Source organism: Podarcis pityusensis (genome assembly GCF_964106645.2).
Source record: "Podarcis pityusensis genome assembly, chromosome: 4".
Lineage (NCBI taxonomy): Eukaryota > Metazoa > Chordata > Lepidosauria > Squamata > Lacertidae > Podarcis > Podarcis pityusensis.
In genome coordinates this window covers 94,497,876-94,520,958 of record NC_138027.1, presented here as the reverse complement: position 1 = coordinate 94,520,958, position 23,083 = coordinate 94,497,876, and the positions used below count along the sequence as shown (strand labels likewise).

Sequence of the window (23,083 nt, the reverse complement as noted above, 5' to 3'; positions counted from 1 at the left end):
CGAAAACAGGAAAAAGAGTTAATGGATTAACAATAGATAAAGAGGGGGGGAAATGGTGCCAACGCATTTGATATTGTGCACCCTCATTTGAAATAGACTGCTGGATGGATGGTCTTGAGGAATTCAATCGCTAACTTTAATGAGAATATTAAGTAACAGCACTATGCAAGATGGGTGAACTGAGGTAAAATTAAATTTGACATCGCCAATGGACGTAGTTCAGAGCTGTGCCCGTCTGGACAGGTAGCCTGGTACAATCGAGGTTGGATTACTGCAATGCGTTATATGTGGGGCTGCCTTTGAAGATGGTACAGAAACTGGTGCAGAAGACAGTGGCCAGATTGTAGACTGGGGAAGGAACATATTGAACTTATCTGAACATATTGCCCCAATTCTGGTACAACTCAATGCAAAGTGCTGATTTTGAGTTATCAAGGCTTATGCAGGACCCCAGTAGCTTAAGGGCCATCCCTCCCCATATGAACCAACCCAAAACCTGCAGTCATCACCTGAGGCCTTTCTCCATGTGCGTCTTTCACAGCAGGTCCAGTGGGTGGGAACACAAGAATGAGTCTTCTCAATAGCAGCTCCCTGCTTGTGGAATGTTTCTTGCGCGGAAGTTTGCCTGGTGCTCTTTTTATTTATTTTCTAAGAAGTGGGCAAAAAATATTCCCTTTTTACCTACGTTTCTGGCCTTTAATTTCAAACAATTTTAAGTCCCCATAGCCTCTTTTGGTGGGACAGGATCTGTAAGACCCGTCTTGACATTTTTATAGATGTGTTTTTGAAGTTTTTTTATTAGTTTTGAGGTTGCACTTGGTTTTAGTATTTTGTTAGAAAAGCAACTAATACCATTGAAGTTTCAACATGGCAGATTGCATTTAAAGTGCTTCCAAACTGTTGGCTCCTAACACTACTCAGCCATAGATCTTCTCTTGTAAGCTACCTTTAGAACTGCAATTACATTTCTAGACTTTGGGGTGGGTTATAACACTTTTTGTGAGTATGCAGTGGTACCTCAGGTTAAGTACTTAATTCGTTCCGGAGGTCTGTACTTAACCTGAAACTATTCTTAACCACTTTAGCTAATGGGGCCCCCTGCTGCCGCTGCGCCGCTGGAACACGATTTCTGTTCTTATCCTGAAGCAAAGTTCTTAACCTGAAGCACTATTTCTGGGTTAGTGGAGTCTGTAACCTGAAGCATATGTATCCTGAAGCGTATGTAACCTGAGGTACCACTGTACATCCTTTTTCGTGAGTATACACCCTAGGCCGATATTTATTGAGATTGTCAGCCTTTTTTGCCTAAAATTATTATTGCGCCTTGCCTGGAGTACTATTGATCAAGAGATGAGTAGGGGAGAGGGGGCAGGGTATGTTCAGGCAATGGAGGAAGAGAGCAAGGTGCTTACAGACAGAGGGAGGTACAACTTTGGGGTCCACTTGGTTTTGGTTAGGAGGAGGGTTGCTGGATGCATTAAGGCTATCACTTTTACTGAACCGCTCTGTAGACATCAGAATTTAGGAGACTGCAGAAATTAATGGCGACACTGTTGGTTGTTAATCCTTTGTCTTAAATCACAATTTATTTACCGTACTTTGTGCAAAGGAACTCAATGGGAACCAGGGAAAATTTAACCTCATCCTGTCTTCATCGGCCTGCCATATTCTGCTAGAACGTTACAGAATGGAATGTGCAGTATGTTCCCTCCTAGATTTTCCATCCATCCATCTATCCACCTAACCTGTAACCCATCCATGTATTCACCAAACATAACAACGTCTTGACTGTTTCCCAATGAACGTTTCCAAGGCAGCGTAAAGTAAAGATGTCAGAAAGCAGAATCCTAGTAGAGATAGATATCAATTGCACACATGGCAATATAAAAACAAGCAGTAAATAGACCTAATTACACATATTTGGTTTATAGCATTATAAAACGGCTAAGGGCATGTACACACTGTGGGATAATGTGCATTCGAAACTGGATGCAGGCACCTTTTTGGGGTGGGGTACACATGAGTCATCCTCATGCCCTCCCTGTCCCACACTGTTTGTCCATATAAAATGCATTTTGCTGGAAGGGTTGCAATCCGTTTTGTGCCGAGATTCCCGCCATTCTCCAGAGGAGGAAGAGACTGTTATGTACTGAAGTTCTCACCCTGGGCCAGCAGGGGGATACTGTAGATAGTTTTCACTCAGGTCCACATATGCAAATAAGGAATTGAAAGTGACGTTCAGTGATTGGATAGTTACAGAAAGTTGTTACTGTTGCTTTGTAGTTGAGCTCTATATAAGCAGGTTGGCTGAACCCTTCAGTTCAGTTCTGTTCTGGCCTGTGAATAAACAAGAGCTGTCTGAAGAATCGCTGTGTCGTCTGATATGTTCACCCACAACTTAACAGAGACCGTCCTAGGCACTGTGTCTTCCAAAGCCAGCTTGGGGTGTTCTTAGGTCTGCAACTGCTGTTCCTGAGCTTTCTCCTTTTGTCTTTTAGAGCTTATCTGGATATTGTTGGGACAGGTTACAAAGGCAAGAACCTTATGGTTTGATTACTTCCTAACTCCTTTCTCTCAGCTTGCCTTCTCCAGACTGCAACCCCCTTTCTCCAATGTCGTCTCCATGGAAGGTAGCCACCGGGTTATCAGCATACCAATCCACAACCAGTAGCCTTGGATCTCTAGGGGTTAGGTCTGGAATGGAAAAAGCCTTCTCCAAGTCCATCTCCTCCTGTCTCTTACTCCTCTGGGGTGTGTGTGTGGCAGGAATCATTCTGTGAGCTGTGCCTTTCACAGCCACCTTGGTGTCTTCTGAGGTCAGAATTATGCATGCGATATGAGAAGCAGTACAGTAACTTAGCAACCTCTGTATACTGACATGCACCCCCTGTTTAGCAGGATAATAATGTACCGGTTTCCAGCCCTTCTCTTTTGAAAGAGAGTTTGCTGTGGCACTCCATTGCAGAAGTGCTAAAGTAAAGGGAGTCAAATCCCCATGTCTGCAGCGATTTTGTATTATGAGATTATCCTAACCGATAGTTTAAAATGCTTGATTTCTGATCAGTGCCTTATTTCACTTAGTGTAATACTATACATTGGAAGTGCTTGCACAGTGTGTTTAAAATTAGCATCGCTGCTGCTGCCAACTCATTTGAGCAAGCGCTGTTATCAACGGGCTTCTTTCTCTGAATATAAGCTACAAGCTCCTAGCAGAAAGAAGTGGCTCAAGGGCTGCGTAGCTTTTTCTCCCGGGGATTCGTAAATGCTTGGAGCACCGTGATTATTGTCATTACTTGGCGTGTTAAAATTAAACTAATCTTAAAAGGCTCACAGTAACAAACAGCAATATAGGCTTGCTATGGCCATCTGTGTTATCCGTACTTACTGAAGGATTCGAAAGGGAATTATCAAGATCCCAGCCTCTCCATTCCCAGTTGTTTATTGGCTGTGCCGTTTTGGCTACAAAAGCAATAGCATTCTTCCCCTGAAGACTGGAAAGAGCATTTACAAGCCTGAAGGGAGCACTGGTCGGAAGCCATAAATTCTGCATTCCAGGTGATAAGCGAGAAGTCTGTGGGACGGGAGGAGAGTGGAGCCTACCAGTTACCGAAAGCAGAAATGCAAAAAAATAAATAAATGAGAGCTGCATTTCGACATCAACAGCCTAGCCTAATTTCTCCTTAGCTTAGAACTGGGTGACTGCAGTTCATGGTTAAAAAGAGATGTTATGTACTGAGTTGAATAGGATCCAAAAGGCAGCAGTCTGATTGGTCCTAGAACAATAGGGTCCAGAATACAGTAATCTGATTGGTTCACAGGAGCCACCCAATCCAGCTCCAGGTGGATGTGAATCCGCAACCTGATTGGCCTACAGGTGAATCCCGGAATTAACCAATCACGTGGGGCCCATTCTGTAAACAATGTATATAAAGCAGACATTCTGGGGGAACTTCCATTCCTCCACACCACTATGAGCTGAATGAATCCACTCTTGACTCCGAGTATATTTCAAGAGACTTGAAGCAAAATCCTAGGTTCAGACAACATGCTAAGCCAAACCTGACTTAGCTGCCACACTAACCTAAAAAGCCTAGGAGGGAGCAAACCAGCTGCAATCTCTTCTTCAGATGGTAGCACATGTATGCTAAGACTCGGTTTTGTTTTGTGTGGATGTGGGCAATGACGGCTATTAACCAAGTTGCCCTAGTGCATGTGCGACTACTTGGTAAACTGGGGAAATCCATTCCTGACAGTGATTTTTTTCTTTAAGAATGTTTAGGGGTACTGTCATTTTGACTCAAGAAAATCACCATTTTATAGTTCAAATCGGGGAAAATAAATACAGGAAATGGACAAAAGTACAAAGATTCCCAAAATGTTTAGGGCTATGCGTACCTCTGCATTCCCCTAGAAAAAAGCACTGCAGACAGATAATGAAGAGAATTTTAACACTCTCTTGCTGTCAGACATATGGCTAAAACTCTCCTTATCCTTTACCCCTCATGTGTGCTAAAGCTCCTCAAAATTAGCATGCTGCTGCTGTCAGAGATAGAGATCTACCCTGAATGTGGGAGGCCTGCGGTATTACTTGTCTCAGATTTTCCAGGTACAAAAAGACTATTAATCTCAAGGAAGCCGCCTCTGTAACAATCCCTTGTTTTGACAAATGAAGAACAATGGTGGTTCTCCTTAGTTTGGGTAGAATAGATCGGAAAGGTCACAAATAAGTAAGGATGGATTAATAGGCACAAGAGAAGGATAATGATTTTTCTTGGCCTCTATTCCGTACTGTACAAGAACCGAATTTTCAGGTTGAGCTCTTTAGCCCCAAGGTAGCTTTTGCCGACACTGGTGCATCAACTCTCCAAGTGGTAAGGCAGAAAGTTTGTTCACATCCAGTAAATTTATAGATTCATGATCTAGATCCGTTACCTGGATTAGCCCTATCGCCCTATCATGGACATAAAGTTTGTCTTCGGTGTGGAAGCATCTAATTGTAGAGATCCTGGATCCATAATTGCTATTTCAAAGGGTTGCAAGCAAGTAGCTTTATAACATTTTAATTTATTTCAAAAGTATTGCAAGTTATCAAAGAAGGAAATTATTATTATTATCATTATTATTATTATTAATAATAATATCATTTCTATACTGTTTTATATTTTTAAGGGGGAGGTAATCTCAAAGTAGTTTAAAACCTACATGAAAACAGCAGATAAAACAATTCAGAATAAAACACTGCTGAAGAAAGTCAAATATAAAGTATACATTTAAATACAATTAACATTCATTCAAACATAATTAATAGGAAACTCAAATATTATCCTAATTTTTTTTTAAGGAGGTCAACTGCAGAATTCACATTTAGGAGAGCAAAGTTAAGAAAAAAAATTACCTTAAACATTTCAAAAGAAAGCTTTACTAAGTGAAGTCAAATATAAAAGGCACATTTGAAACAGCGTAACTAGCAAAAGAATAAAATGCACTTGTGAAACGCAACCACACACACTCAAAATATTGAACTGGGCTGTGTAAGGTCTGGGATAGGAACTTCTGAAACATCTTCCCAAACAGGATTTGATCCATCTGAGCAACTTGCTGCTCTTTTAGACCCAAGTATGCCATTCTGGTTGGGACGCGGGTGGCGCTGTGGGTTAAACCACAGAGCCTAGGACTTAACGATCAGAAGGTCGGCGGTTTGAATCCCTGCGACGGGGTGAGCTCCCGTTGCTCGGTCCCTGCTCCTGCCAACCTAGCAGTTTGAAAGCACGTAAAAGTGCAAATAGATAAATAGGTACCGCTCTGGCGGGAAGGTAAACGTTGTTTCCGGGTGCTGCTCTGGTTCGCCAGAAGCGGCTTAGTCATGCTGGCCACGTGACCCGGAAGCTGTACGCCGGCTCCCTCGGCCAATAAAGCGAGATGAGCACCGCAACCCCAGAGTTGGCCACGACTGGACCTAATGGTCAGGGGTCCCTTTACTTTACCTTTATGCCATTCTGGTGGCCTCTGCCTGGGGTTATCTCCTTGCCTGTTGCTGCTACCATTTTGTATTTGATGTTAACAGGCATTAGTGACCATGTACATATAAACATGGTTGATGTATACCAGGGGTGGCCAACTCCCAAGAGACTGCAATCTACTCAGAATTAAAAACTGGCAGTGATCTACCCCCCTTTTAGGGGTTCAGGTCAAAGTTGTTGGGCTTTTTTTAGGAAGGAGGAAAGACGGATTCTGTTTTACCAATGATAAGGAAAAGGACCCAGAGATCGACCATGATCTACCAAAACCTCCTGGGGATCTACCAGTACATCGCGATCAACCTGTTGGACATCCCTGATGAATGCTAAGAAGCCTGGCAATGTCCTTGTTTATGTTTACTTAATATTATTTTTTATTAGTTTTCCAAATTATTACAGATCAGACCAAATTACTTTAATACAATTTCTTAGGGGGGAAAAACAGGTTCCCTGCTCCTGTTGCAAACATATGTCTATCACTTCCTCCTGAACTAAACTGGACAAAGGAAGATAGCAATTAACTCTCCCAACACACCAGGTCTGAGAACAACGTTTATGAAGGATTTGAAATGGATTTTGTATTTATGATAAATAACAGAGGTGCTGTATGTAAGGAAAGAATAAAGGTCAGCTGTGAGTATGGACTACAGTCAAACCTTGGTTGTCAAACGTAATCCGTTCCAGAAGACCGTTTGACTTCTGAAATGTTCAACAATCGAGGCACGGCTTCTGATTGGCTGCAAGTGCTTCTTGCACTCAAGCGGAAGCTGCGTCGGACATTTCGGTTCCGAAAAACGTTCAAAAACCTGAGCATTTGTATTTCCGTGTTTTCGGCGTTCGGGAACCAAAACGTTTGAAAATGGAGCCATTTGAGAACCAAGGCTCGACCGTAACATCAAGAGAAGGATTAAGTGGATATTAACGAAGAGATGAAGTGGCTACAGGAGGAACTGTTTACGTTTGATTTTGTGAGCGTTGAAGACCATAAGCAGCAGAAATGGCAGCGGCGGCAGCAACGAAGGGAGTAAAGAGCGGTGGCCAAGAAAACAGGGCTCATGCTAGCCTCCCAGCGGTCCCCCATTCCAAATCTCAAATGTCAATGACTCAAACAAGCATCCTAATCTAAGCATGTACCCCCCTTTACAAGTATCACGAAAGCCGTATTCGTGCCCCATCTAACAAGATCCACACATACATATAGATACCCACCCTCTAGTTCCCTTTCACTTACTCTCTATTTTGAAGATGGTCAGGTGAGGTCTGCAGTGAAAAGCACCCAGGGCATTTCCTGCACAATTCATCCAGAGACCCTGGAAGACCCACGTCGCTGTGATCACAGACGAAGCCCTGCTGGTCACTTTCCATTCGTTTGAGACCGTGGCTGCAATAATCGCTCCTATTCCACAAAAACAAAGGGCGAATGCTATAATCTGTACTCCGGACATGTTCCCGGGGTGAAATCTCCAGCGGCTTGTTCTGCCACAACGGGAAGAGGAGCACACTTTTCGCTGTCTAGTACAACATTAGCAAATTACACAAGGGAACAAGTGTCAATGCAGATGCAAATTTTGTTTTTCTTCATGTCTGGCTAGCATCTGAAATCATGAGCCTCATGCTTTCAGGGTGCACCGTATTGGCTTAGCAATATTTAGCAATGGCAACAGATAGCAGTATTGACGTTATTAATTTGCAATTCCAGGAAGGCTAGTTTTTGAATATATATATATGTATTTCTCTTCTGGCATTCTGTCATATAAGTTAATGCTTAATTTTTAGTTAAGCTCAAACGCAAAACAGCTCATTGCTAAAAAAAGAGAGAAAAAGTGCAGAGTCCAAGTTGCACAGTAGCACTTGACAATTATTTTAGCAAAAGGTCGTGAAAGAAACTCAGGCATGCTTCAAGACTGGCTCCCTTCACCAGTCGTCGCCCCCCCCCCCCGTCTTTAAAGGAATTGCATAATTAAAATGAGTCCTGTCTTTAGCATATACACATCACAGTATCTGAAGGTACTCGTCTTGCCTATTGATTTGTTTTACAGATGTATTGTGGCATCAGCCAGATGTGAGTTATGCCAGGAACTTGTGAAATGACCAGGGCAAAGTGGTGGTTCTCTGCCGGCTTTCCATCTGTAAAATATGAGTATTATGGACCCACCTGACAGACTGCTAGAATTATAAAGCTGAATTATAAAGCTTTCTCCTCCTTAATCTCAGTGTTAATGGAGATCTGCCCTATGAGGTAAGCAAATCTTCTTGTGTTTTTGTCAATGTCAACATCCATTTCCCCCTGTGCTTCACCATTAGCTCCAGTGTCAGGGAACTGACATCAGAGCGGGAGGCGAAGGGGAGGCTCCTGGATGATGCTGGAGAAGGACCCAGCAGCAGGGGGAGAGGCGACTCAGTGGAGGGGGAAGCATTTAAGCGCAACACCAGGAACAAAAGTGAGCAGATGGGAAAATTGGAGAGAGGGCTCACGGACACTTCACTGGAACTCAGTGAGGAGGGGACAGGTCCCCCACTACCCACGCCCACCCTGCGCAGAAGGCTCCCGCGCAGTGAGAGGCGGAGGAGATTGGGTGTCAAACAACTCTTATGTTGGAAGAGATTCAAGAAACGCCCACTGACGGATTCTGCTAGTGACTGAGACAGTCATGATGAGAAAGGGCTGTGCAGTCAGAAAGGTTTAACAAGGCAAATTAGCCTAGAGAGGCACCAGTTTACGCACGAGTAACTCATACTCATTACAGCAATCCGTCAGTCCCTGAAAAGTTGCTCGTGCGCAGCAGCAGGCAGGCAGCATCATGAGCAAGCCCGGAGAAGCAGGCACCCAAGGGGGAGCAGCTGGAGGGCAAACGCTGGAGGAGAGGAACCGAGATTTGGAGCAGCATGTGGCCATTCTGACGGCACGGCTGGACGAAAGGCGGTCTCAAGATGCACAGGTCAGACCCACCCCCATAGCAAGGAAGGTACCGGGACTGGTGCACAAGTTTGGGGGGAAGCCGCAAGAATACAGTGCGTTTAAAACGGAAATAGAGTACGCATTGGAATTGCAGCATAACGATTTTGAAGACGACGCGGCGCGGGTGGCATATGTTGTGGGTCACCTGCAGGACGGGGCCAGGGAAGGGGTCAGACCCCTTATGGCGACGCAGAATTCCGCCATGCAGGACCTGAGGAAATTCTTCCAAGCGATGGACGCGATGTTTTCCACTGATGTTCAAAAAAGTGTGACAAAGCGGGAATTGATGAACTGTAAACAGGGGAGCCAGTCAGTTAGGGACTACTGGTCGCGCTTTGCCATGATAGTTCACCGCCTAGGGTGGGTACTGGGCTCCGAACCCATACAGATGTTATTCGAGAAGGGGTTGTCCCCAACGGTTAAGGATGAACTTTCCCGCGCACCCCGCCCACAGGGGATGGATCAGCTGACCAAGGCTGTGCTTGCGATTGGCGTGCGCCAGGAAGCGCGCGCCCAGGAGAGGCGGGAAGGGAGAGAGCAACGTTGCCCTGACTACCGCATTCCTGAAATACCAAGGCAGCCCTCCCCGCCAGCAGAGCCAATGGAAATAGATGGGGCGCGCGCGGGGGAAGTTTCAAGCACCAGCGAAGGGCGCAAGAAGGAGGGAAAGGATTGGAAAACCTCCAAAAGGTGTTACCTTTGCCAGCGTCCAGGCCATTTTGCCAGAGCCTGCCCTCAAAGAAAGGCTTGGCAAGGAATGGTGGGAACCGCAGGGGGTGAGGAGGAGGTGGTAAAGGAACAGGAACAGGGAAACGGGAACGCTTGGCTGCCAATCAAGGGGCACAACAGCCAAGCCAGCTACCAGTAAAAGTGCCCCAACCAGACCCCCCCAAGGCGGCAATAGCCATCGAAGTGGTGCTAGAACTCCCGAACGGGCACCCAGTCAAGGTGAAAGGCATGCTGGATTCAGGCAGCTCATGTAATTTCTTCAGCAAGGACTTTGCATTAGAGCACCAGCTCCACTTACTGCCTTTGGATTTTCCCTTGCAAGTGACCACCATTGATGGCAGGGAGCTTCTAGGAGGGGAAGTGACACACCAAACCCCGCCAATGAGAATGAGGGTGTCCAGGCACTCGGAGACCACCGCCTTTCACGTCGCCTCGCTAGCAGGACCCCCAATAATATTAGGGATGAGCTGGTTAACACAACATGATCCAGTGGTGGCGTGGCATCAGAGGACAGTCACCTTTGGGTCAGCTTACTGCCTGGAACACTGTCTAGGGGGGGAAGCCCCAAGAATGACCGTGGCCAGGGTGGCTGGGATGGCGGTGGAGCGGAAAGGGGAGGTGCCGCCACAATATGCAGATCTGCGGGAGGTCTTCAGCGAAAAAGAGGCAGATAGACTGCCACCCCATAGGCCCTTTGACTGCCAGATCAACTTGCTTCCGGGGGCTCAGCTGCCAGTGGGTAAGCTGTACGCCATGTCAGACAGGGAGATGAAGGAGTTGCGAGAATTTATCGACAAGAACCTGAAAAGAGGCTTCATAAGAGAATCAAAGGCAGTAGGGGGCAGTCCCGTGTTCTTTGTGGACAAAAAGGACACAAATAAACCCAGGCTCGTAGTGGACTATAGAGCTGTCAATTTGGTGTCAGAACACGTGACCTTCCCAATGCCCAGGATTGACGACATTTTAACGCGAGTGAGGAAAGGCAAAATTTTTACCAAGCTGGACCTCAGGGGCGCATACAATTTGATCAGGATGAGGGAGGGGGACGAATGGAAGACCACAATGTTCACACCCCTAGGTGCCTTTGAGTACTTAGTTATGCCTTTTGGATTACAGTCGGGCTCCGCCTGTTTTCAAGCTTTCATGCACCACGTGTTGGGGTCTCTGCTGTACAAGAACTGCGTAGCCTTCTTGGACGACGTCTTAATTTATTCGGACAAAGAGGAACAACATGTTAGAGACGTCAGGGAAGTGTTACAACGACTGCAAAAGCACCAGTTGTGGGTCAAGCTGGAAAAATGTCAGTTTCACGCCAGAGAAGTCGAGTTTCTGGGGTACAAGTTGTCTGACAAAGGCTTAGCGATGGACCCAAGCAAGGTGCAGGCAGTGCTGGAGTGGAAGGCTCCCAAAACACGGAAGGACGTACAGAGGTTCCTAGGGTTCAGCAACTTCTACAGGAAGTTCATCAAGAACTTCGCCCACTTGACAGCGCCCATCACGGATTGTCTCAGTAGCAAAAAGAAGTTTGTGTGGACAGAAGAGGCCCAGCAATCCTTCGAAAAACTGAAGAAGGCGTTCGCATCGGAAGAGCAACTCCTGCACGTAGATCTGGAGAAACCCCTGAGGCTAGAGACCGACGCGTCCGACAGAGCCGTAGGGGCGGTCCTTTTGCAGCCAGGGAAGGGAAAGCAGGAATGGAAACCGTGTGCCTTTTTCTCCAGAAAACTGAGCAAGTCGGAGCAAAACTATACAGTGTATGACCGCGAACTGCTGGCAATCTACGCGGCCTTTCGTTGTTGGCGTCATCTACTGATAGGGGCGCAACAACAGATCCAGGTTTGCACAGATCACAAGAACTTGGAGTACTGGAGAACCGCACGAGTACTCAACCAGAGACAGATTCGATGGGCACAGGAGTTCTCCAAGTTTTTCTTTGAAATCCGCTACGTGCCCGGAGAAGAAAACGTAAGAGCAGACGCTCTCTCGCGTAAACCGGAGTACCTGGAAGGAGAGGGGCCGCCAGAGAAACGACACGTGATCCCCGAGGACCGATGGGTGTGTGGGGGAACTTTGGTGGGGAAACGAGAACTAGCCGGGCTGACCAGAAACGACGCGTTCGCGCAAACTAAAATCCGGGAACTACGAGACGGAAGAGGGACTCAAGAAGGGTTTGAGGAGAAGGAAGGGGTACTGTACTATAGGGGAGCGCTGTACGTACCGGGGGAGACCCTGAGGGGAAAGGTACTCAAACAACTCCACGACAACCCCACAGCAGGGCACTTTGGGCAGCACAAAACCATGATGCTTGTGACCAGGCAGTTCTGGTGGCCCAGGGTGAGGGAGGATGTACGGGAATATGTACGGGGGTGCGACTGCTGCCAAAGGGCAAAGGGGGAGCGGGCTGCCCCCACAGGATTGCTGGAACCCTTACCCACGCCGGGGAAACCCTGGGAGGTGGTATCCATTGATTTTATGACAGATTTGCCCAAGTCCCAGGGAAAGACAGCAGTCATGGTAGTGGTTGACCTACTGACAAAAATGTGCCATTTTATAGCTTGCTCACATGCTGTAACGGCAGAGGAAACAGCCCGGTTGTTTGTGGAGCACATATTCCGGCTGCATGGCGCCCCCTTGAGGGTTATCTCCGACCGCGGAAAACAATTTACTTCCCGGTTCTGGAGGAAACTCATGAGCTTACTGCAGGTGGAGGTGGGTTTCTCGACGGCGAGACACCCAGAGACCAACGGGCAAGCAGAAAGAGCGAACAGTATACTCCAGCAATACCTACGCTGCTATGTCAGCGAGAGGCAGAACGATTGGGTAGAAAAACTAGCGCTGGCTGAATTCGCGTACAACAACGCGGAACACGTGTCCACGGGAATGAGCCCATTCATGGCCAACCATGGGTGTCATCCCAGGGCCTTCCCGGGGAGTGGGGAGGAAAGCTGGAGCTTACCCGCCGCAGAGCAGTTTGTGGAAGAAATGGAGGCCCTACACCAGCAACTTAAGATGAACTTGGAGCGGGCCAAGGAAACTTACAAGAGGCAGGCAGACAAGCACCGCAGGGAAGGGGAGACCATACGGGTGGGGGACCGGGTGTGGTTGTCCACCCAAGGGCTACCTTTCAAAGGGGGGTGCAAGAAGTTGCAGCCCAGACGGCTGGGACCTTTTGAGGTAACACAGCAAGTTAATCCCGTGACATTTAAGCTCAAGTTGCCTGATAGCATGAAAATACACCCAGTTTTCCATAGGTCCCTGCTTTCACCGCATAGGGAAGGGCGGGAATTCCAGGGGCAAGAGGGAGAAGTCACCACACACCCGCAGGTAGAAGAAAGGGAACACCACCACAGGGCCACGGAAATACTGGACTCAAGGTGGGTGGGACGCCGCGTGAAGTATTTGGTAGCGTGGGAAGGGGAACCCAGGTCCGAAAACACGTGGGTCCCCACGGAAGCCGTCGAGGACAGGTATCTGGTGGAGGTATTCCACCGCCGGTTCCCGGACAAACCCAAACCCCTGGAGAGATTCTGGGAGGAGCAATTTGGAACCACAGATAAGGAAGAGGTTTTTGAGGGATTTTCTGACTCCGAGGAGGGAGGAGAGGTTTCGGAGGAAGAAGCATCAGACGGGGAAGACCACCCCGTTGGTAGGTGGAAGAGCGATTGGGAAGCGGGTTTCGAACCCACAGAAGATGGTGACAGTTCCTTCCGGGGTTTCCCCGCCTCCTCGGCCGACGAAGGGGACGAAGTTGGTCCCACAGGTCGGCCCAGGGGTGGAGGGGATTCTGGGGGGGAGGTGGATGTCAGGGAACTGACATCAGAGCGGGAGGCGAAGGGGAGGCTCCTGGATGATGCGGGAGAAGGACCCAGCAGCAGGGGGAGAGGCGACTCAGTGGAGGGGGAAGCATTTAAGCGCAACACCAGGAACAAAAGTGAGCAGATGGGAAAATCGGAGAGAGGGCTCACGGACTCTTCACTGGAACTCAGTGAGGAGGGGACAGGTCCCCCACTACCCACGCCCACCCTGCGCAGAAGGCTCCCGCGCAGTGAGAGGCGGAGGAGATTGGGTGTCAAACAACTCTTATGTTGGAAGAGATTCAAGAAACGCCCACTGACGGATTCTGCTAGTGACTGAGACAGTCATGATGAGAAAGGGCTGTGCAGTCAGAAAGGTTTAACAAGGCAAATTAGCCTAGAGAGGCACCAGTTTACGCACAAGTAACTCATACTCATTACATCCAGTGATGAAGAATTCTGCCTAGGTACTGTAGCCCTATACCAGACTTCACTTCTCTGCTACTATAAAGAATGTCTGGGCACATACATACCCTGATGAATATGTATCACTTTTCTTTTGTATTAAGTTCTTTAAAATGGCACAGCACTTGATATAGTTCTTCCTTTCTCAGACATCTGCAAAACGTATTCTAATATACGGTATATATTGGGCAGTTCATTTTTCTGCTTTAGGCCTAGTAAGCGATGAGGTCTTTCAAAATCATCCTCAAAGAGACTTGGAAATCTGGGGAGATCTCCTTTGACTATTACGCCAGGAAGTGTCTCCTACCAAATCCTTCCTCATTTTCTCCAGTCTCCGAAAGACGAGTATTTCTATTTTCAGTTTCCTCTATCCAGAGTGAGGGCTTTGTGTTGCCAGGATTGGTGTTATGTGCTCCGACCGCCTTGTCCCTGCGAGGAACCTGGCTGGCTGAATTGTGCACAAGCTGCACTTTCAGAACTATCTTCAAAGGTAGCCTCATGCAAAACATATTGCAGTAATCTAATTTACAGGTTACTAGAGCTCAGGCAGCAGAAGTTAGGCTGTCCCTTGTCCAGATAGGGGCACAGCTGGGCCACCAGCCAAAGCTGATGAAAGACATTCCATGCCACTGAGGCCACCTGGACCTCAAGCGACAGTGATGGACCCAAGCTGCATACCTGCTCCTTCAGAGAGAGTGTAACCCCACCAAGAGCAGGCAACCTCCTATCCATCTGGTCCAGGAAACCACTAATGGTGCCTTATCTGAATTGAACACTCTATTGGCTCTCATCCGGTCCACTACCTAGCCAAGTCATCCTTCCAGCACATCCATTGCCACACCTGCAAAGGAGAAGTAGAGCTGGGTGTTACTAGCATATTGCTGACAACATCCTCAGTGTTTTCTTGTAGATGTTATGTGGTCTAAACCACCAAGCATCTTGGGTTTGTTGATCAGAAGGTTGGTGGTTCAAATCCCCAAGACGGAGTGAGCTCCCATTGCTCTGTTCTAGTTCCTGCCAACCTAGTAGTTCAAAAGCACGTCAGTGCAAGTAGATAAATAGGTACCACTGCTATGGGAAGGTAAACGGCGTTTCCGTGTGTTCTGGTTTCCTTCATGGTGTTCCATTGCACCAGAAGCTGGCCACATGACCCGAAAAGCTGTCTGTGGAGAAACGCCGGCTCCCTCGGCCTGAAAGCGAGATGAGCGCTGCAACCCCATAGTTGCCTTTGACTGGACTTAACTGTCCAGGGGTCCTTTGCCTTTTCTTAATATCACATGGACCCTGTAGAACCCCACATTGAAGACTCCATTTTAGAAAGATGCTCTTATGTACATTTTCAAAATTCTAATTCATTCATTCAGCCTTCATTGGCATAATAAAATTCTAATTCACAGTGGGTATAATTTTTCAGAGTTATGAAAGTTTTGTTTGAAATGTCACGATCAATATATGTATGTCCTGAACTGCTTAGTATAAATGAAGAGAACATAAAAAAAACCCTTTTAAATTGTGGTTACAATGCCACAGTGAGCCCTCTTGTTAAGAAAAGCCCCGTGGGACATCATGGGATGTCACTTAGAAAACAGATGCAGACAATTTTGCAGCAGTACACAAAGTTCTGTTCTCTAGATGCTTCATTTCCAGTAACATGGTGAAATTTCCCATGCCTACTGTATCTTCTAACTTTTGGACCATTTCAGTAATTTTAGATTGCATTGGGAGTAAAGCTGTAGATCAATCGGCCATTAGTTTGTACTGCAACTGTTTAAATTGACTTCCATGGTGGCAATAAGGTACACTTTTCCTTAGCACCTGTCATCACCATCATCATCATCATCATCATCATATTTCATTGTCACCTAAATATGCTAGACTTTGTACAGCACTACTTTTAAGGCAACCCAAGGGCGTGTCTGGCTGGCTGAAACCCTGAAAATTATATCCACACAAAGCTTGAGGGCAAAGCTTGAGAATGGTAAAGTTAAGAAGATAGATCCTGATTGAATTGTCTGAATTCTCGACTAAATTGAGGTAGGTCTGATCTAGAAAGGCAATGCTTATATTCTTAAATTCCTCTCGTTTCCTGCCGTTTAAACTACGTGTCATGCTAACATTTCCCCCGGAATTATGGAAGTTTTTGTTGTCACTGCTTAAAAAACCCCCCAAACAGACACAGAGACTGCAGTATTAACCAAAAGACTAGTGAAGAGAAAGGCTTCCTAATCATTTTTCCTCCTGGGGTTTTCTTTCCAATCAAGAAGGCGAAAGATACAAGTACATGTCTCTCCCCCCCCCCCCCGGGGTGGTGCACTGGTTGGCAGGGGGAGATGTGATTTGCCGCAAAAGAGGCAGAACAGCTGCATGAAGCCATTTCCACTGCTGTACACAAGCTGGGGTGGGGGCAGGGGGCACGCGAATCTGGGACCTGTGAGTTTATTCCTCACTGATTACAACCCTTAAAAGTTTTGAAGTGGGAGGAGGAGGAAGTTAATTAATAATTTTAAGTAATTTATTTCAAAGTTAAAAGCTAATGTGTTAATCTATTTGAACCTTCCTTTTGTAATCTTGCAGCGCTGTAATGCGTGAATAACAACTTTATCCTGGTAGACAAATGGGCCTTTGGATTGTCAGGAGGCTGGCGGGTCACATAGCTTTTGGTAATGATCCCTCTCCTATTACTGCCCAACCCTGTTAGTTTGCATAAGCTCCGTAGAAGAAGCAATAAGATGGACATGTGACGTGGACTCGGGCAGGCCAAGTGAAACACGGCAAGAAATGAAACATAATATTCTTATTATTCATAATAAGAAAAGAGTATTGGGAAACAATTCATAATGAATTGAAAAAATTGTTTAAAAGTACTTTTCCAAAACAACACCACCACCACAGAGTCCTTTTCGTTGGGGATAATTCAGACGGAAATTCCCAGGTGTCAAAAAAGGTTATGTATGTATGCCACTACCGCAGCCCGTGTTTTGTTAGCCCCAAAATGGAGTACGAGTGAGGTCTCAACCAAAGAAGAATGGCAGCTCAAGCTGACAGAATATGCACAGCTTGCAGACTTATGGTAACATATAGAATAAGGGAACAAGAAGAACATACATTTAAAGAAGATTGGAAAATGTTTATTGAATATATGGGGGAAATTGTGTACACTTGAAAATGTGGGCAGCATTAAGATAAATTCAACCGTGTAAATAAGTTTTGACGGCTGTAATAATGGAATACTGAATGGTTTAGTTTATGTAAAACATGCAGGGATTTAGGTTATGCAAAATGAACCATGGAAAGAGAAGAAGAGAAGTCATTGATACTTTAAGGCTACAGTGGTACCTCAGGTTAAGTACTTAACTCGTTCCGGAGGTCCGTACTTAACCTGAAACTGTTCTTAACCTGAAGCACCACTTTAGCTAATGGGGCCTCCGGCTGCCGCCATGCCGCTGGAGCACGATTTCTGTTCTCATCCTGAAGCAAAGTTCTTAACCTGAAGCACTATTTCTAGGTTAGCGGAGTCTGTAACCTGAAGCATATGTAACCTGAAGCGTATGTAACCCGAGGTACCACTGTATTTAAATGAATATTCTAAAATGTAAAACAAAATAAAAATTATGGGGGTGGGGACAGTGGGCATTCAACTGCATTAGAATCAAACCTGAATCAAGCTGGGGTCTGACTCTCTGGCTACTGCTCATTTCTAGCTCAGCTTTCATACACTCTGTTTTTGCCTTCTAACTACCAGCTGGGTGCGGGAAAAGGCCCATCCCTTTGCCCTCTGGCACACTGCAACTTCCTATGTATCATAAGACACGGCTGGGAGAGCCAGTGTGGCGTAATGGTTAGAGGGTTGGACTAGGACTTGGGAGAACAGCGTTTGAATTCCCATTCAGCCATGAAACAACCTAGGTGATCTTGGGCCAGTCGCCATCTCTTAGCCTGACCTACCTCACAGGGTTGTTGTAAGGATGAAATGAGGAGGAGGAGAACCACGTACACCACCTTGAGATCTTTGGAAGACAAAAGCGGTATTATAAATGAAATAGATAAATTAAATAAAGAAGGTAGATCAGTGGCACTTAGGTAGGGACACGGGTGGCGCTGTGGATTAAACCACAGAGCCTAGGACTTACCAATCAGAAGGTCGGCGGTTCGAATCCCGTTGTTCGGTCCCTGCTCCTGCCAACCTAGCAGTTCAAAAGCACGTCAAAGTGCAAGTAGATAAATAGGTACCACCCCAGCGGGAAGGTAAATGGCGTTTCCGTGCGCTGCTCTGGTTCGCCAGAAGCGGCTTAGTCATGCTGGCCACATGACCCGGAAGCTGTACGCCGGCTCCCTCGGCCAATAAAGCGAGATGAGCGTCGCAACCCAAGAGTCGGCCACGACTGGATCTGATGGTCAGGGGTCCCTTTACCTTTAAGGCCACAAAGAAACTTACCTGACCTTTTCAGGATTGAAACAGATTTTTAACCCTTGCTGGATCCAGGATCCCAGGAATTAGAAGAGACTCAGGCGTTGTACACACTAACCCCCTCCCCGCAACTCACAACGATATTGTCTTTATGCGTATGTCCAATCCGCTCCGATCTCATCACCATAGGATCCAACTCCTAGAGGCTGAGGTCCCTTTGGCTCAACCCCCTTAAATATTTGAGAGGGCTGCTTCCCCAAAGTTGATGGGCATTGTCATTCAAATGCTGTGCATCTTGCCACATCTTGTGATCTATTATGGCTTACTTGTCCCCCTTCCCAATATTTTTTTCCAGGTTGTCACCCCAGCTCATCGTGATGCAGAAGCAATTGTGGAAAAGGCCTTTCACATGCAAGTCTCAGGTTTGGGCTGGGAATGTCTATATGAAATTCTTTTTTTTTTTTAAACAATCATATTTATTATTTTCCATACATAAACATAACCGAAGAAAGAGCCAACAATAATAAAGAAAAAAGGATGAAACGGAAAAAGAATAAAGAAAAGAGAACATATAACATAAAATACATCAAATCACCACATAAACAAAAACTTAATTAATTAATCAAAATCCATCATCATAAATATATTACTTGACTTCCTCAAATCTCTTCCATCTGAGTTTCTTAGTAATTATATATAGCAGTTTCCAATATCATTATTTTATAAAACCGTATCACAGTCATAGTCCTATTTCCTAACTTTTCTTACCGTACATTTTCTTATTTATTTATTTAATCCCAATTTAATCCTAGGCCTAATTGATTCTTTCAAGCGATTACTGGAAGAAATTTAAAGACTATTTGAATAAATATTGTAATATTAAATAGTCTTTAAATTTCTTCCAGTCTTCTTGGTATTCCTCTTCTTTCTGGTCGTGGATTCTCCTGGTGAGATCAGCCAGCTCCATAAATTCTATCATCTTCATCTTGGGGAATGTCTATATGAAATTCCGGAGATCTGCTGTCAATGCAGCTAAATTCTCTGCTAGTTGGACTAGCGATCTGTTCCACTATAAGTAAGAGTCTTATGTGCCAAAACCTTATGAGGTTTCAGAGCTGAATTAGTTTTCTAGTCTGTGCCAGGCAGATTTTGGTTCCTTCCCCCATTGTTTTAATGCTTCAATAGTTCTTTATCTTTTAAGTAACAAAAGGTGATTGCACTGGGAACTCCTTTGTCAAAACTTCTTTCTCTCCCTGGGTCAGCAGGGAGCCACTGCCACTTGGCCAGTTTTACAGATTAAACATTCCTGCATTGGTAACGATGGAAGCATCTGCAAATCTTTGGATCCAATTTTCCAACCGTTCCAAATGTCACAGTGCATTCTTCCTCGCGCACTGAGAACCATCTCCCCGTTTTCTTCATGCACCAGTTGAATTGGAGCTTTCACATCCTCTGGGAACGAGAACTGTTGTTTTGGACTTAGAAGCCCCTCTTGCCTTTTATGCCGCAGTCTAGAAAAGCTGACAGAAATTCACTTTCTTTCATAGCATGCCAACGTACTCAATCTACCTTAGTGGAAGGCAAAAGCGTGTGAGCAAAAATGGTAATGTATCAGTTGAAGAAATATTGTGGTTCTATTCCTGTGTTCGTGAAACCCAGAGGTGGCCTTTGTGGCACCCTATCTAGATCAGTGTCTCCCAAACTTGGGTCTCCAGCTGTTTTTGGACTATAACTCCCATTATCCCTAGCTAGCAGGATCAGTGGTCAGGGATGATGGGAACTGTAGTCCAAAAACAGCTGGAGACCTGTTTGGGAAACACTGCTCTAGATGCTGTTTAATTCTCAGCTTCCATCATCCCTATTAGCTATGTTGGCCGGGCTAATAGGATCTGGATAATACCATGTTGGCTTTCCCTGATCTAACCATTATACTGCCTGCCTTTCTTTAAATATCTGGTAGCTAGGGGCAGCTACCCTGGAATTACATGACAGCAAGAAAGCAATTTAGTTTATATTCACCCCTGTTAAAAGTCATACTAGAGACTCAGCTACATTAGTTTTAAAAAAACCCAGTATATTGAATGTGTTATAAGCATGCAACACCAGGAGGCGCTGTAGAGCAGAAAACTTTTCTGTGAGGTTTTACATAGTGTTGTTTTTTCCTTTTTTGTTATAGTGATGTAATTTCTGACTTATAGTGTTTTTCCCCCTGTGTGTAGATCCACCCCAGGACTGCCTCTGAATTAGAGTTGTGTTGGCCTAGCTAGACCACCCCTTGGTCCATGAGAAGGTTGAGCAATTCTCCTTTTTTAAAAAATCTGATGTTTTAACCTAATGCTCCTAGTGAGGAAGTCTGGTGACACATTTGGACATTTCTGTGGTGCAATTTCATTCTCCCCACGAGGATGAGCTGCAGCACAGACTTTGAGCAGAGCAGTGAAGAACAGAGACAGAGCCTTGTAAGCACTGACTCTAGCATGCCTGTCAGGGAACTGCCATCGGCTCAGAGGCGAGGAATAGAAGGGCAGTTGTGTTACAGGGAGCCTCTGAAAATCTTGCGAAGCAGTTCCTCTCCTGGGGAGGAGGAAAGTCCCACCTCTAGTGGGGAAGAGGGGCAAGGAACAGAGGATGCTGGTGCGAGCCTTAACACCGCTCCTGGGCAAGCCGGACAGGAGGGAAACACGCCCTTGCCATTGCAGATCCTGCGCAGTAGCCTAAGGTGCAAAGAGGAAAGGAGAAGGTTGGGGGGTAACAAAACTCTTATGTTGGGGGAGGTCCTGGATTCTGATAGCGATTGAGCAAGACATGAGCTTTGGAGCTCTTCACTGTAAATAGTTTGCACCAAAATAAAACCTGTAAAACACAGGTTTGGAGTCCTGCCTGGTTACTCTCGAGCAACCGCAACAGCCATCTGACAATGCCCAATAATTTTGCATTTTTACAAGTTTTGTGTGTTTGAGAGAGAGAGAGAGAGAGAGCAAGTATTAGAATGATTCCTGGATTAGCCAACCTGTAACATATCCTTTCATAGTTAACATATTTCATTTTAATACTCAAAATAATTAAGAGGTGGCATACGAGAAGATTTAGAGGGTTCTACGAGATTAAGATCAACAATCTCAAAGAGGTGATTTTAAAAAGATGGCTGAAGTGTTGGCACATTGTGAAGGTATTGTTTTCTGCAGAATAATAATCTCAACGATCCAATGCCAACTTAATTGCTTTCCTTTGGGTTTTCCTTCCTGATATAATCGTACTTGAACTGTTATGAAACCATCCACTGCACATCAAAAAGATGTGTGCTTCTAGGGATTAACATTGGTTACCTTTGGTTCTGCTCAGATCAAGCTTTCATTTTGGATTCCTTCACATGAACCATTTACCTGAATGATACAGGGGCACTTCCAGGCTGTCGCTATTTTCGGCTGAGATTCAATCACATCCTGCCAAATTCAGGCTGTGAAATCATAGTAGATTGGGAGGTCTTGCACAGCAAACCTGCTTCCTCAAAAGAGCAGACTCGAGAAACAATGGAGTCCATCTCTGGAGATAAAGTCAAACAGCTGTGTTAGCAGTGACCTCCCTTGGGCGCAAGCCTGGGCATTGTGTATGGAGGTCCTGGACTGCCCAGATGAGAAGACCCCCTTTTGGCCTCATTGATGTGGTCCAAAAGAAAGCAGAGCAACATATTTGGCACCATTGCGGCTGGAGTTGCTGGTAGGAGATCTACAAGATGCCACCCAACTGCCTTAGGGACTCTTCTCTTGGTTTGTGTAGGGTTTACTCTTTAGCCATTTCTTCTCCCAAAGATGTCCCACGAGGCAGCAGAGGTTTAGGGTCAGAGTTATATGGAACAACGGATTGGTTCAAAATTAGGAAAGGAGTACAACAAGGCTGTATATTGTCTCCCTGCTTATTTAACTCATATGCAGAACTCATCATGCGAAAGGCTGGACTGGATGAATCCCAAGCCGGAATTAAGATTGCCGGAAGAAATATCAACAACCTCAGATATGCAGATGACACAACTTTGATGGCAGAAAGTGAGGAGGAATTAAAGAACCTCTTAATGAGGGTGAAAGAGGAGAGTGCAAAATATGGGCTGAAGTTCAACATCAAAAAAACTTAAGATCGTGGCCACTGGTCCCATCACCTCCTGGCAAAAAGAAGGGGAAGAAATGGAGACAGTGAGAGATTTTACTTTCTTGGGCTCCATGATCACTGCAGATGGTGACAGCAGTCATGAAATTAAAAGACGCCTGCTTTTTGGGAGAAAAGCAATGACAAACCTAGACAGCATCTTAAAAAAGCAGAGACATCACCTTGCCGACAAAGATCTGTAAAGTTAAAGCTATGGTTTTCCCAGTAGTGATGTATGGAAGTGAGAACTGGACCGTAAAGAAGGCTGATCGCCGAATAATGGATGCTTTTGAATTATGGTGCTGGAGGAGACTCTTGAGAGTCCCATGGACGGCAAGAAGATCAAACCGATCCATTCTTAAGGAAATCAGCCCTGAGTGATCACTGGAAGGACAGATCCTGAAGCTGAGGCTCCAATACTTTGGCCACTTCAGTCTTTCCCAACATCAGGGTCTTTTACAGGGAGTAACTCATAACTCCCTGGAAAAGACCCTGATGCTGGGAAAGACTGAGGGCACAAGGAGAAGGGGACGACAGAGGACAAGATGGTTGGACAGTGTTCTCGAAGCTA

At 45.8% G+C, this 23,083-nt stretch overlaps 1 protein-coding gene and 1 long non-coding RNA gene across 2 annotated transcripts in view; one reads left to right on the top strand and one right to left on the bottom strand.

Annotated features, from left to right (window-relative positions):
* The window catches only part of CLDN10 (claudin 10), a 64,397-nt gene extending 56,721 nt beyond the window's left edge, over positions 1-7,676 (bottom strand). Inside the window, exon 1 of the mRNA XM_081003304.1 lies at positions 7,249-7,676. Within this exon, the coding sequence (XP_080859430.1) occupies positions 7,249-7,462 (214 nt within the window). The 5' untranslated portion in view covers positions 7,463-7,676. The remainder of the gene's footprint in view (positions 1-7,248) is intronic.
* Positions 6,802-18,147, top strand: LOC308475959. Its single transcript, XR_013985583.1, has 3 exons — positions 6,802-7,112; positions 8,057-8,256; positions 16,539-18,147. It is a non-coding gene; the product is annotated as an uncharacterized lncRNA (long non-coding RNA).
* The last annotated feature ends 4,936 nt before the right edge of the window (positions 18,148-23,083 follow it).